We start from the raw sequence: 16,530 nt of genomic DNA, 5'->3' as shown, positions 1-16,530 counted from the left end.
AAGCAGAAGTAGACCCAGAAGTAGAAGTAGAAGGCGGAATATGGTGTTTGACCGACAAGATGGCGTCTGTCACAATCTGGATCGGCTGTGACGTCACATGCAAGTGCTCCATACAATATCAGTTTTTGAGATTTGTAAATTATTGCATTCCGTTTTTATTTACAATTTGTACTTTGTCCCAACTTTTTTGGAATCGGGGTTGTAGTATTATTTCAGAACTGGTCCTGGCCTAAGATGCTGGATTAGTATCTAATTTGATTCCACACTTCTGGGAAGGCTTTCCACTAGATTTTGGAGTGTGGCTATTGGGTATTTCAGCCACAAGAGAATTACTGATGTTGGATAAAGAGGTCTGGGCTCCAGTTGGTGTTCCAATTAACCCCAAAGGTGTTCAGTGGGCCCGAGGTCAGCGGTCTATGCAGGCCACTGGAGATTTTTAAGACCAACCTTGGCAAACCATGTCTTCATGGACCTTGCTTTGTGCACAGGCACACTGTCATGCTGGAATATATTTGGGCCCCTTAGGTCCAGTGAAGGAAACTTAATGCTACAGAATACAGTGACTTTCTAATTGTGTGCTTGAAACTTTGTGGCTGCAGTTTGGAGAAGAACCACATATGGGTATGATGGGCAGGTGTCCACACACTCTGTGTATGTTCCAACCCATGATAAAGGTCAGTCCTTGAAAAAAATCTCCCAGCCTTACTTGCCCAATGGGCAAGCAGCACCCAAAACATACTTGCCCGATAAACAATTCCACTTGCCTAGAGCTTTATTTTATTTTGGAGAGGACAGAATGCAGTTGATTTGTTTTGGGGGTTTTTAAATAGGTGAAGCAGCATAATTATCATAAATCCACAAAACCATAACACCAATATCTGCAGACACATTCAGAAAGAAAGAAGTTCTAGTAGCAGAGGAATGAATAATTTTGGGTATATTAAGCTGTGGAGAGTTTTGAATGAGTATAATAATAATGCTGGAGCTTTGTTTCTGTTATCAAAGGAACAGTCCTGTGCAAAATGTCACTGTGGAACCAGAGTGTAGAAATGAACCTAGTTTGAGAAAGTTCTACACAAACACACTGAACTTTACAACAGCTGCACGCATGTGAAATGGAAATAAATCAACTAAGGCAGGAAAAACTATTTTGGATAAAATTGTTACTGTCCGTTACACACTGATCAACCTGTGTGACTCGGTTATGCCTTTGAATCGAGAATTAATGAAAAGGGAACTGAAAATTAACCATTTATTGAAATTATTATTACAAGGATGATTATAGTTACTGTATGACTACAGCTACAACTGAAATGTGCTGATTCTGTTAGTGTTCGTAATTACTGTACCATCCATAAAATTAAAATCTTACAACGTTGAAAGTCTAGAGCAAGATATTTTACTATTTTACAAATAATATCACTTCAGATATTGTTTTAACAATATTAAGCATCACTGTATAAATGACAGAATGCAGACAGCTGTGTAACTAGATATCCTTGGGGTTGATGAGACATGGAGGGGTGGGGATACCATCTAGCCCACAGTTTAGGTCAGAGCCCTTTGAGAGTAAATGCTTTGGCTTTCGCAACATTCTGTTCCCAAAAGCTGATGTTGGGAAAAAGTCTTTACACAAAAGAAGGTTTTCTTGCTTTTGTAGTTTAAAACTGTTCTTCCGTGTCGGGACTCTTCAGGAAAAAGAATGTATATTCCAATCATTTCGAGGAATTTTGTACAGATCAGAACCACTAATAAACTCTAATTTCCATGTATATCTATCCTTCGCTTCTTCCTGACTAAGATTGTCCAAGTAATCTGGTAGTAGAACTTTTTTAGCTGTAGTGTTCTTTGGACAACAGCAACAGACGCAGGACATCTCCGCTTGGCTTCAGTATGTGAACTGCCAATCAGCGGGTCCTGTATGTGTTTACAATTTTTATGGCATGATTTACAACCAATGGGAGACACCCTTTATCGGCTGTCCACCAATCACAGGCTCCCGTGCCACAATGGTGGTATGTTGATAAATATCCATCCATCCATCTTCTACCGCTTATCCAGATCCGGGTCGCAAGGGTAGCAGCCTAAGCAGAGCAGCCCAGACTTCCCTCTCCCCGGCCACCTCCACCAGCTTTTCTGGGGGAATACCGAGGCATTCCCAGGCCAGCCGAGAGATGTAATCTCTCCAGCGTGTCCTGGGTCTGCCCCGGGGTCTCCTCCCGGTGGGGCATGCCCAGAAAACCTCCCTTGGGAGGCGTCCAGGGGGCATCCTAACAAGGTACCCGGACCACCTCAACTGACTCCTTTCGATGTGGAGGAGCAGCAGTTCTACTCGGAGTCTCTCCTGAATGACTAAGCTTCTCACCATGTCTCTAAGGGAGAGCCCAGCCGCCCTGTGGAGAAAATTCATTTCTACCGCTTGTATCCGCGACCTCATTCTTTCGGTCACCACCCATAGCTCGTGACCATAGGTGAGAGTGGGACCATAGATGGACCAGTAAATTGAGAGCTTTGCCTTTTAGCTCAGCTCTCTCTTTACCACAACAGATAGGTTTAGCGTCTGCATCACTGGTGACGCTGCCCCGATCCGTCTGTCCAACTCCTGCTCCCCCTTACCCTCACTCGTGAACAAAACCCTGAGATACTTAAACTCCTCCACTTTAGGTAGCAACTCCCCCCGACCCGGAGTAGGCACTCCACCCATTTCCAGGCTGAGCGCCATGGCCACGGACTTGGAGGTGATGATCCTCATCCCAGCTGCTTCACACTTGGATGTAAACCATCCCAGCGCACACTGTAAATCACAGATTGATGAAGCCAACAGGACCACATCATCCGCAAAAAGCAGAGACGTGATCCTGATGCCACCAAATCGGACACCCTCCGCCCCTTGATTGCACCTAGAAATTCTGTCCATAAAAGTTATGAACAGAACCGGTGACAAAGGGCAGCCCTGACAGAGTCCAACATGCACCAGGAACGAGTTCGAATTACTGCCGGCAATGTGAACCAAACTCTTGCTCCGGTCATAGAGGGTCCAAATGGCCTGCAGTAGTGGGACCTGAACCCCATACTCCCGAAGCACCCCCCACAGGGCACCACGAGGTCGTAGATCAGATGAAATGACTACAAAGTCAATCATCAATCTACGGCCTAGGGTGCCCTTGTGCCACGTGCACTTATAGACACCCTTATGCTCAAACATGGTGTTCGTTATGGCCAAACCGTGCATGGTACAGAAGTCCAACAACTAAGCACCACTCGGGTTCAGATCAGGCAGGCCGTTCCTCCCAATCACACCCTTCCAGGTCTCACAGTCATTGCCCACATGAGCATTGAAGTCCACCAGTAAAAACACTGGTGTTGCACTGTCTAGCACCCCACTCAAGGACTCCAAGAAGGCCGGGTACTCTGAACTACCATTTGGCGCATAAGCGCAAATGACAGTCGGAGACTGTTCCCCAACCCGAAGGCGCAGGGAAACGACCCTCTCATTCACTGGGGAGAACTCTGATGCTGGTGCGCCGAACTGGGGGGCTACCAATAGCCCCACCCCTGCCTGGCACCACTCACCCTTGACAACTCCAGTATAGAAGAGAGTCCAACCCCTCTCCAGGAAATTGGTTCCAGATCCCAAGCTATGCATTGAGGTGAGCCCAACTATATCTAGTCAGTACCACTCAACCTTACGCACAAGCTCAGGCTCCTTTCCCACCAGAGAGGTGGCATTCCATGTCCCAAAAGCCAGTTTTGTCAGCTGGGGATCAGTACACCAGGGCCCCCGCCTTTGGCTGCCACCTGATCCACAGTGCACCGGACCCTTATGGCACCTCCTGCAGGTGGTGGGTCCACAGGAGAGTAGTTTCATGTTGCTCATTTGGGCTGGGCCCGGCTGGGCCCCATGGACATATTGATAAATATTTAGAAAATAAAAATGATACAATTACGAAATATATGAAACCATTAAAAGCAATACAAAAAATCATAACATATATACTGCTTAGCGGTAAGGAACATTATTCAGTGATATAGTTTATTAATAACTCCAATCGTGTTACAAAAGTTCCAAGTTTGACATCTGCCCGCTTCAACCACACTGCTGGCACACAATGTCCTTGACCCTCGTCACCCTTAGCCGGTTGGTATAATTACATCATTACATGGACCCCTCTGAGCAGAGCTTTTCCAGTACACTCAAACACACGCATACTTTGATGAATTATAACCAAAAACAAGTAAATTTGAATGATTTCCTCAAAATATTTTTTGTACCTTTATATACAATATTGTTGTGCTGATGAATAAAACTTAGTGCATTTCTCGTGAAATGAGACGAGCTACTTTAGACTGGTCCACTGCTCTCTTAGCGCCCGTGTTGCTTAGGTTGCCAATGCCAACACTAACTTTTGTCGTCCGAGTGGATGATTACCATTAAAGTTTTACTCGTCCTTGCACAGACTTTAGCATGGATTAAAGCAAAAAAAAATCATCTGATTGAAAAAAAAAAAAAGCTCCATGTCGTTGGCCCCTACCACGTCAGCGATGCGTCAAATTTTAAATGCCGTGTTGTCCATTATCCCCTAGGCCCCTACTTATAGTACATTTACATAATTTTAACAGTGACTAAAGCTAAGGCAAGACTTGACCATTGTCATTACTGGCTATTCATGATAAAACATCAAGTTTTCAGCGCAAAGTGCAAATTTATTTCAACAGTACTTTAGTAATGCACAGCAGTGGTTAAGAGAAAAGTGCAAGTGCAGTCGAACTTGAACCATGCTTTCAAAAGGGTGGAACAGAAAGAAAAAGAAGAAAATCTGTTGAAATAAAGCCAGGAAACAAGAAAAGTAAAGTGAAAGTTCACTTTTTCTGCTTCTTCGCAGTGAAGCCAAAGGCATCTAGTTTGGCAACACCTGATGCCTGTTTTTGTTTCTTTTTCCTTGGCACAGCAGCAGGAGCTTGCCATTATCGCCCATTTCATTTCGCCAAGCCCATCTCCACTTATTCTTTACCGTTCTGTCGATGTCTGACACATCTGTGCCTTCATTTAAAAGAAGCGCGTCCATGCTGGCAAAACCGAAAGTAATTTGACACGCTCTAGTGATGAAAATCGAAGGGCCTATGTCCAGTGAAATATGGCCTTATACGCAGTACTCGAGTTGAGGGGGGGATGTGGGGGGAGGCATCCCCCTTCTGAAATAAAAATCTCAAATCATCCCCCTTATAAAACGGCCATCCCCCCATCACATCCCTTGGGCCATTTTACCAATTAATGTGGAAATTAGCCTACTATTATTTTAACAAATATTACTACCATTTCAACATTAGAGGCTTTGCGCAGTGATAGCCTACATGTAGCCGGATAAAAAAGAGGTATATTTATTTATTCGGTTGCACCGCTCATTCACACCTATACGGAGGTTTCAGTCACTGAAAACAGCTACTTTTGCAAACTCTGGGCAGAGTGGAGATTTCTGAAAACTCCATCTTCAGACACGCGTGTAAATCGGGAAAACGAAGCAACAGTGGGCGAGAGGGCACGCGTGAATATAATGAGTCATAGGTGTGAATCTTTCACCAAATGCCAATTGCCCCGGTTCTTCATGAAATCGCACGTGCACGCACAAATTCATTAGGTTAACTTTCAAATAACTGTTCTTGTGCACTTGAGACACCGGAGCCACTTTCCTGAATTTTAAGCTTTGGAGTATTCACTTCTTTATCTATTTAATCAATGAATTTATTTGTCACATACATTAAATTACTAATGTAAACCATTAGTAGCCTATTTAAGCAATAGCTGTTTTCTCCACTGTTTTCCGACCTTTTGTGCTTAGTGAATGAGACACTTCATTACACTCCACTGACCGACTTCCAATTCCGGACTTTTTTGAAAATGTAAAATATAGGCCTGCGAGATGTTTTTATGGCACTTAATTCGCGTTGGTCCTTCACTATTAATTTTTGAGACTGACGAGGCACTAAATACTGTGGAATTATTTTCTCCTTACTATGAAGTTTGGCATCTTAAACAAGTGTCGGGAAATCTTGCAGCCCGACTCTGCAGCCTCCAATGTTTAAGCGAACTGCTGAAACCATAATGTTTAAAGATTAAATCGTAGGCTAATCAAACCAAAGAAAAACACAGCCTTTCCAGAACATTGTCTGCCGAAGTCTGTTTAACCAACAAAAAGCTTAATAGCATAGATCTTGCTGCGGCTTCAACAGGGCTGTTTAGATTTTTCACCTGATCGCCTTTCAGTAGGCAAATATTATTATTATTATTATTATTATTATTATTACTACTCCTACAATAGGCCTAGTATTAGTAGTAGGCAAGTAGTTGCCTAGTAGTAGGACAGCCAGATTGTTTCATCAGTGGAGCCGCCGTTAAAAGGAAACTGATGCGGAGCGCCGTGGCTCGCCTCAGGGTGAATCGCATCCCGAGGCACGGGGCTGGCCCGCCCTGGCAGCGCTGGTTCGTTAGGGAGAGGGCAGAGGTCGCTGGCTGCCAAGTTTGGAGAGGCTGGGACCTCCCCTGGCCAAGTTACGAGCGTACAAAGTCGGGCTGGAGCCGCTGATAGAAACGAAACTCAAGCCGAGCCTCCCAGGGACTAGACAGTAGTGGAGGCTGTATTTATTTGTTTAGGCCTATCTAGCGCAACAACTTATTCCTTTACATATACTCAAACATAGCACAAGAAAGGGTTCAACAACAGGCAATCACAGCAGCTTGGTGAAGTTCTAAATCACATCGGTGTCAGACCTATGGGCCTACCCCCCTTTTTTTTCCTCAGATCTGCATCACTCTCATTATTGACCTTTAACGCTCCCAGTTGACGGAAATCTGTCGTAGCGACGGAAAACTTTAATCCATGCTTTAGTAGTCTCGGATGATCGGACATGAGGTTTTTTGAGCATTGAAGGAAACACAGCCATACAAAATTCCACATTGCCCAAGCTCAGGATTAAACCAGGGACCCTGGAGCTGTGAGGTAGCAATGCTTCCCACTGCATATGGAGGTTTATTCCTATCTTTAATCAAGAGTGTGGTCTTTCAATTTGAGAGGTGCATTTATTCATTTCACATTCATATTTTGCAATCCCGCCTCTCAAATAGCCCTTACATGTACAAATTTGCTCTGCTCCTGCTAAAAACAAACAAAAAATCTTTATTAAAAAGATAGGAATAAAATTCTAGAATTGCTCCACCTCCAGGACACAACAGGTTTGATCAGTAACAGCATGACAAGTTTCAGATCAGAACTGGGTCAATACCTAGATCCCTGATATTAATACTTGATCTAAAATGGAAAAGATGGAACTGGAAATGTACAAAATTCAACTTCTGGTGGCATGTCATTGCTGCCAAACCAGGCTTGAAGCAATTTGAGGGTTGGCTTGGCCAGAACTGCAGCAATAGGGTGGTGCACTGCACACTCACTCTGGACAATTTAGAGTCACCAATTAACCTGGCTGCATGTCTTTGGACTGTGGGGGAAACCGGAGCACCTGGAGGAAACCCACACAGACATGAGGAGAACATGCAAACTCCACGCAGAAGGCCCCCTGTTGGCCACTGGGCTCGAACCCAGAACCTTCTTGCTGTGAGGTGGCAGTGCACCACTGTGCTGCCCTTTGATGGCACATCCATCCAGTATCTGCAGCTGCTTATCCTGTGCAGGGTCGCGGGCAAGCTGGAGCCTATCCCAGCTGACTGTGGGCGAGAGCCGGGATACACCCTGGACAAGTCACCAGGTCATCGCAGGGCTGACACAAAGAGACAAACAACCATTCACACTCACACCTACGGTCAATTTAGAGCCACCAATTAGCCTAACCTGCATGTCTTTGAACTGTGGAGGAAACCAGAGCACCCGGAGGAAACCCACGCGGACACGGGGAGAACATGCAAACTCCACATAGAAAGGCCCTTGTCGGCCATTGGGCTCGAACCCAGAACCTTCTTGCTGTGAGGTGGCAGTGCACCATTGTGCTACCCTTTGGTGGCACAATGCATTTCAAATTTAATACATCTCATTATCTCTAGCCGCTTTATCCTGTTCTACAGGGTCGCAGGCAAGCTGGAGCCTATCCCAGCTGTGGACAAGTCACCAGGTCATCACAGGGCTGACACATAGACAACCATTCACACTCACATTCACACCTACGGTCAATTTAGAGTCACCAGTTAACCTAACCTGCATGTCTTTGGACTGTGGGGGAAACCGGAACACCTGGAGGAAACCCACGCAGACACGGGGATAACATGCAAACTCTACACAGAAAGGCCCTTGCCGACCATTGGGCTTGAACCCAGAACCTTCTTGCTGTGAGGTGGCAGTGCACCACTGTGCTGCCCTTTGGTGACACAATGCATTTCAAATTTAATACATCTCATCTCATTATCTCTAGCCACTTTATCCTGTTCTACAGGGTCGCAGGCAAGCTGGAGCCTATCCCAGCTGTGGACAAGTCACCAGGTCATCACAGGGCTGACACATGCACCCCTTTTCCACCAAATCAGTTCCAGGGCTGGTTCGGAGCCAGTGCTGGTGCTGGTTCACAACTCGTTCAACTTGCGAGCCAGCTGAGAACCAGTTTGCTTTTCCATCACTCGCGGTGCTAAGTGGAGCCACGTCATTACGTCGCTGTATACGTCAGTTACGTCGCTGTATACGGAAGTTACGGCACTACGTTAACATAAACCTTGGCGCGAATATCAAAGCAAAAACAACATGGAAGAAGCACCAGCGGCAACAACAACAACAATAATAATAATAATAATAATAATGGATGACTTCGCGTTTGTACAGCTGCTGCTTCTCGTCGCTTAAAAATGGTGACCTTTCGCGGTCTTGTTATTGCTGTTGGTTTTAACAACTCCGCCCCCCCCCGCTGACGTAAGCGGTTCTTTCCTCTGGCCCAGCAGAGACTTGGTGCTAGCCTGGAACCAGTTTTTCTGGCCCCAGAGCCAGTTCTTTGTCAGTTGAAACAGAAAACCCGGTTCCAAACTAAGCACTGGCCCCGAACCAGCCCTGGAACTACTTTGGTGGAAAAGGGGCAATAGACACAGACAACCATTCACACTCACATTCACACCTACGGTCAATTTAGAGTCACCAGTTAACCTAACCTGCATGTCTTTGGACTGTGGGGGAAACCGGAGCACCCGGAGGAAACCCACGCGGACACGGGGAGAACACGCAAACTCTACACAGAAAGGCCCTCGCCGGCCACGGGGCTCGAACCCAGGACCTTCTTGCTGTGAGGTGGCAGTGCACCACTGTGCTGCTCTTTGGTGGCACAATGCATTTCACATTCATCTAATCTCATCATCTCTAGCCGCTTTATCCTTCTACACGATCACAGGCAAGCCGGAGCCCATCCCAGCTGACTACGGGCGAAAGGCGGGGTACACCCTGGACAAGTCGCCAGGTCATCACAGGGCTGACACATAGACACAGACAACCATTCACACTCACATTCACACCTACGCTCAATTTAGAGTCACCAGTTAACCTAACCTGCATGTCTTTGGACTGTGGGGGAAACCGGAGCACCCGGAGGAAACCCACGCGGACACGGGGAGAACATGCAAACTCCACATAGAAACGCCCTCGCCGGCCACGGGGCTCGAACCCGGACCTTCTTGCTGTGAGGTGGCAGTGCACCACTGTGCTGCCCTTTGGTGGCACAATGCATTTCAAATTTAATACATAAAATTCCATTTTTTTTCAATACATTAAATGAGCAGGCAACCCCCTGGTGAGTAAATTCCATGCAATTGAAATTAAAATGAATTTTTTGAAAATGCGACATGGTAGCAAACACCCTCTGGATGCATGCTGCTTTCAAATGTGTCAAAAAAAAAAATCAGTAAGCAACTGCTCTTATGTCCTCGAGAGAGCGAACACTAATGTCATTTCTAATTAAAAAAAAGTTTATTCATGCACATTAGTAAGGTCGTGCTTTTTTTTTTAATTATATTGATTGTACTAGGCACGCGCCTGCGCCGCACTTCATAAAAACACGGTGTACCGGATATCCTGTTCCACACTTTTCTTGACTCGTGCACGGCGAAAGCAACGCGCATGCGCGAGACTCTGATTATTTGCAGGTCGGCGTCTCGCGCACAAGGTTTTGATTTAATTTCCAAAATAACTTACCGAAGTCTATGAACTGTTTCATTGAAAGTGGCGATGGCGAGAACTTAGAAAACCAGTCCACTTGCTTCGGTATGTTAAACCTCGAAGTGTTCTTCAGCAAAATATGAGCCAATTTCATTTTGAACTCAAAATCCACGGGAACCTGAAATGTGACTTGATGTTTTTGAGCAGCTCGCAGATCAACACCGTTAGAAGGGAAAATAAAGGCTAGCCTGTGGCGGTTAGCATTACCGCACAGCCACTATAATATCAGTAAAACAATGGCCCTGTGTACAGTTATAAGCCTTAGACATGAAGTCAGAGTATCGAGTCTGTCCTCCAGCATCTGCACTGTTTACGTCCCATACAACAACAACTCCTCCACACAGCCGAGGTGCTGCTCCTGCTTTCTTCTCTTTTTCTCTCTCCAAATGTTTTTGTTCAGGTTTTCATTACTTTCCTCCACTGACCAGCTGTTGGAAGGAGGGAGGGGTCTTCTGTGAAGCCCCCCTGCTTCACATTTCTATAACTAAAGCCTGATTTAAATGCATCTCTAACCCGGACTGTTCGTGGTATGAAGAGTAACAGAGTTCCCCCTGCACTGAGATCTTATTTATCTTCACTGTCGATGAAAACATGATGCCTGCTATACCGCGCATGCGCACCTCCGAATTAGAGCAAAGGTCATTTCGGTTAACAATACATGAACTGTAAATAACACCAAAAACGAAGCCGCCTGTTTGATTATTCCGATACTTGCTGTTACGAATAGCGCCTGCTTCATACCGACATCGTTATGTGTGAACATAATAGAGTACATCTCTGTTTGAACCTCTAAATCAGGGGTTTTCAAAGTGTAGGAGAGTCAGCCTCCCCCCCTTACAATTTTTGTTGTTGCTATACTTAATGTTCCATTCGTATTTTAAAAAATGGTTGTTGTACACATTTTAATTTTTTTTCTTTTACACATTTTAAACATCTGTGCTTTTTGAAAACATCTTTTAACACATTTAAAACATATGAACTTTATTAAAACATCTTTTTTACACATCTTAAACATCTGTGTTTTTTAAAACATCTCTTTTTTTACACATTTTAAACATCTGTGCTTTTTAAAACTTTTTTTTACACATTTTAAACATCTGTGCTTTTTAAAACTTTTTTTTACACATTTTAAACATCTGTGCTTTTTAAAACTTTTTTTTACACATTTTAAACATCTGTGCTTTTTGAAAACATCTTTTTTTTACACATTTAAAACATATGAACTTTATTAAAACATCTTTTTTTTTACACATTTTAAACATCTGTGCTTTTTGAAAACATCTTTTTTTTACACATTTAAAACATATGAACTTTATTAAAACATCTTTTTTTACACATCTTAAACATCTGTGTTTTTTAAAACATCTATTTTTTTTTACACATTTTAAACATCTGTGCTTTTTAAAACTTTTTTTTTTACACATTTTAAACATCTGTGCTTTTTAAAACTTTTTTTTACACATTTTAAACATCTGTGCTTTTTAAAACATCTTTTAACACATTTAAAACATATGAACTTTATTAAAACATCTTTTTTTACACATTTTAAACATCTGTGCTTTTTAAAACATCTTTTAACACATTTAAAACATATGAACTTTATTAAAACATCTTTTTTTGACACATTTTAAACATCTGTGCTTTTCTTAAAAACATCTTGTTTTACACATTTTAAACATCTGTGCTTTTTTAAAAAACATTGTTTTACACATTTTAAACATCTGTGCTTTTTTAAAAAAAAAAAAATCTTGTTTTACACATTTTAAACATCTCATAGCATCGTTAGCTAGCACCGCTTGGCAGAGAGCACACTGTGGCAGTGGAGCATCTTCAGATCCAGTCCATGAAAATCCAAACTTTAAATAATCGTGGTCATACTTCTTTTTTTGCTTGGCCCAGACTCTGTCTCCTCACTCACTGTAGCTTTAGGTACTAAAAATCGATCCATTTTGTCTCTGGCAAAGGCTAGCTGAAGTTCGCTAAACGTCCGCAATAGTAACTTATTCTGGTTTATTTTTCCTCACGTTGCGCCCCCCTGAAGAACTCTGGCGCCCCCTAGGGGAGGCGCGCCCCACACTTTGAAAAGCCCTGCTCGAAATCTAACATTTTTTAATGTTTTCTCAGTAGGGACTATGGCTCCCTCTAGTGGCCATTTCTCAAACATCACAAATACAAAGTACAAATTGTAAATAAAAACGGAATGCAATGATGTGGAAGTTTCAAAATTCCATATTTTATTCAGAACAGAACATAGATGACATATCAAATGTTTAAACTGAGAAAATGTATCATTTAAAGAGAAAAATTAGGTGATTTTAAATTTCATGACAACAACACATCTCAAAAAAGTTGGGACAAGGCCATGTTTACCACTGTGAGACATCCCCTTTTCTCTTTACAACAGTCTGTAAACGTCTGCGGACTGAGGAGACAAGTTGCTCAAGTTTAGGGATAGGAATGTTAACCCATTCTTGTCTAATGTAGGATTCTAATTGCTCAACTGTCTTAGGTCTTTTTTGTCGTATCTTCCGTTTTATGATGCGTCAAATGTTTTCTATGGGTGAAAGATCTGGACTGCAGGCTGGCCAGTTCAGTACCCGGACCCTTCTTCTACGCAGCCATGATGCTGTAATTGATGCAGTATGTGGTTTGGCATTGTCATGTTGGAAAATGCAAAGTCTTCCCTGAAAGAGACGTCGTCTGGATGGGAGCATATGTTGCTCTAGAACCTGGATATACCTTTCAGCATTGATAGTGTCTTTCCAGATGTGTAAGCTGCCCATGCCACATGCACTAACTGAGCGCTGATAACAACTTGGGTCGTCCTTCTCCTCTTTAGTCCAAATGACACGGCGTCCCTGATTTCCATAAAGAACTTCAAATTTTGATTCGTCTGACCACAGAACAGTTTTCCACTTTGCCACAGTCCATTTTAAATGAGCCTTGGCCCAGAGAAGACGTCTGCGCTTCTGGATCATGTTTAGATACGGCTTCTTCTTTGAACTATAGAGTTTTGGCTGGCAACGGCGGATGGCACAGTGAATTGTGTTCACAGATAATGTTCTCTGGAAATATTCCTGAGCCCATTTTGTGATTTCCAATACAGAAGCATGCCTGTATGTGATGCAGTGCCGTCTAAGGGCCCGAAGATCACGGGCACCCAGTATGGTTTTCCGGCCTTGACCCTTACGCACAGAGATTCTTTCAGATTCTCTGAATCTTTTGATGATATTATGCACTGTAGATGATGATATGTTCAAACTCTTTGCAATTTTACACTGTCGAACTCCTTTCTGATATTGCTCCACTGTTTGTCGGGGCAGAATTAGGGGGATTGGTGATCCTCTTCCCATCTTTACTTCTGAGAGCCGCTGCCACTCCAAGATGCTCTTTTTATACCCAGTCATGTTAATGACCTATTGCCAATTGACCTAATGAGTTGCAATTTGGTCCTCCAGCTGTTCCTTTTTTGTACCTTTAACTTTTCCAGCCTCTTATTGCCCCTGTCCCAACTTTTTTGAGATGTGTTGCTGTCATGAAATTTCAAATGAGCCAATATTTGGCATGAAATTTCAAAATGTCTCACTTTCGACATCTGATATGTTGTCTATGTTCTATTGTGAATACAATATCAGTTTTTAGGGCGGCACGGTGGTGTAGTGGTTAGCGCTGTCGCCTCACAGCAAGAAGGTCCTGGGTTTGAGCCCCGGGGTCGGCAAGGGCCTTTCTGTGTGGAGTTTGCATGTTCTCCCCGTGTCCGCGTGGGTTTCCTCCGGGTGCTCCGGTTTCCCCCACAGTCCAAAGACATGCAGGTTAGGTTAACTGGTGACTCTAAATTGACCGTAGGTGTGAATGTGAGTGTGAATGGTTGTCTGTGTCTATGTGTCAGCCCTGTGATGACCTGGCGACTTGTCCAGGGTGTACCCCGCCTTTCGCCCGTAGTCAGCTGGGATAGGCTCCAGCTTGCCTGCGACCCTGTAGAAGGATAAAGCAGCTAGAGATAATGAGATGAGATGAGATGAATATCAGTTTTTGAGATTTGTAAATTATTGCATTCCATTTTTATTTACAATTTGTACTTTGTCCCAACTTTTTTGGAATCGGGGTTGTAAAATATAACGTGTGTACACACACATATCTCATCTCATCTCATTATCTCTAGCCGCTTTATCCTGTTCTACAGGGTCGCAGGCAAGCTGGAGCCTATCCCAGCTGACTACGGGCGAAAGGCGGGGTACACCGTGAACAAGTCGCCGGGTCATCACAGGGCTGACACATAGACACAGACAACCATTCACACTCACATTCACACCTACGGTCAATTTAGAGTCACCAGTTAACCTAACCTGCATGTCTTTGGACTGTGGGGGAAACCGGAGCACCCGGAGGAAACCCACGGGGAGAACATGCAAACTCTGCACAGAAAGGCCCTCGCCAGCCACTGGGCTTGAACCCGGACCTTCTTGCTGTGAGGTGACAGCGCTAACCACTACACCACCATGCCGCCCATTTTGTTTTTATTTTAAATGTAAAATTTAAGTTCTTTCAGTAGACTGTCTACCTTTAGAGCGTGTTTATGTGCATACAGGGCCTTAACCGAGTCCATCTCCACCTGACAATATAATACACTAACTGAAGTTATATTGTTGCATATCAAATGGGCTTGTCTAAACACATAAACATGCTGTGATTACCCTGTATTGAGGTTAATGTTTTACTGGAAGTAAAACAGAGGTTGCAGGGTGTAGAGGAAATTCAATTTTCTACAATACTGTAAAATTATAACTTGGGCAATACGTTAGGCTGACAGTTTTGTCCCATGCAAATTTCTGCTGTAAAAAAAGAGCACATTTACCTCGAAGTCTTGCTAAACAAATATAAAAAGTAGTAATAAATTGACTACGTGTTCTATGAATGTTTGGAAGCCCTTTTTGCTTTGATATCCTCTGCCTGTTGTCTGTGACTGTGTCGGTTCCAAAGAGTTTTCTGTCACTGTAAATGGGAAACAGATTCAGCTCACATAGTGCATGTGTAACAGTTGTAAAGCACAAACTCGCATCAAAAAGGGTTGTTTGGAGCACAAACGCCTCCCTCGAGCCCAACCAATCCTTATTTGAGTGTCAACTCTTGTTCCAGCTCTTTAGGCCACATGTCTTTGGGTTTTCTGTACTAAACTGTTTTGCAGTATGCATAGAAAAATAAATGAAGTGCATAACAACAGCTGTAACTAGAACATAAGAAAGGGCCTCTTTATTATGCAATACACATGATGCAGAGTGAACATACTGTATATTTTAACTGTTTCACATTTTACACTTGATTGCTTAAGGATTGATTTATAATTTGTATTTCTGCAGTAAAATAAGCCTAAATTATCACCATGCTTTCCATGACTGGCTGATCAATAATACCCACTTTAACCCCCAGAAACTCAAATATTAATTTGCTGAATCATTTCTTTACCATTTTAAACTCTTTTAAGATGACTGTCAATATAAACATTATTGGAAAGTTTGGGAAACCAGTGCTGATCTGCATTTTTTTTAATGAAACTTTTATTATTTTAGGTGTGCACTATTTGATATCTGTAACACACAGACACAGACATCTGAATTATGTTCTTGATATTAACCTGCATATGTTCATAAATGAGGTGGCACGGTGGTGTAGTGGTTAGCATTGTCGCCTCACAGCAAGAAGGTCTGGGTTCGAGCCCCGTGGCCGGCGTGGGCCTTTCTGTGCGGAGTTTGCATGTTCTCCCCGTGTCTGCGTGGGTTTCCTCCGGGTGCTCTGGTTTCCCCCGCAGTCCAAAGACATGCAGGTTAGGTTAATTGGTGGCTCTAAATTGACTGTAGGTGTGAATGTGAGTGTGAATGGTTGTCTGTGTCTATGTGTCAGCCCTACGATGATCTGGTGACTTGTCCAGGGTGTACCCCGCCTCTCGCCCATAGTCAGCTGGGATAGGCTCCAGCTTGCCTGCAACCCTGCACAGGATAAGTGGTTACGGATGATGGATGGATGTTCATAAATGGTGAAATAACATTTATGGTTTAGGAATGCATGCTTATGACACATGGGCAAAATAAGACAAAACCAAGCAAAATGACGAAGGGACTTGACTGGGTTTGAATGCCATTTCTTGAATTCCTGTGCTTGAACTCAGTTCTTAACCCCTTTGGACATAATGTGTACAATTGTACACATGAAGTTCCATAGCATTTTTCCTTGTATCCAAAGAGGTTTAAGTGTGAACAAATCCGAGAAGCAGTTTCTGTGCATGGTCTAAGGACAGACTGACTCCTGAAACGAAGCAGCTCATGTGAATAGTGCTAAAAAA

At 43.4% G+C, this 16,530-nt stretch overlaps 1 protein-coding gene across 1 annotated transcript in view; it reads right to left on the bottom strand.

The window, feature by feature from the left end:
* pdk4 (pyruvate dehydrogenase kinase, isozyme 4) overlaps positions 1-10,780 on the bottom strand; it is a 77,891-nt gene extending 67,111 nt beyond the window's left edge. Inside the window, exon 1 of the mRNA XM_060942747.1 lies at positions 10,170-10,780. Coding sequence (XP_060798730.1) covers positions 10,170-10,287 — 118 coding nt within the window. The 5' untranslated portion in view covers positions 10,288-10,780. The remainder of the gene's footprint in view (positions 1-10,169) is intronic.
* Between the last annotated feature and the right edge of the window lie 5,750 nt (positions 10,781-16,530).

Source organism: Neoarius graeffei, chromosome 16 (genome assembly GCF_027579695.1).
Source record: "Neoarius graeffei isolate fNeoGra1 chromosome 16, fNeoGra1.pri, whole genome shotgun sequence".
Taxonomy (NCBI): domain Eukaryota; kingdom Metazoa; phylum Chordata; class Actinopteri; order Siluriformes; family Ariidae; genus Neoarius; species Neoarius graeffei.
The sequence above is the reverse complement of the archived record's forward strand: the minus strand, read 5'-3'. Positions and strand labels throughout refer to the sequence as shown.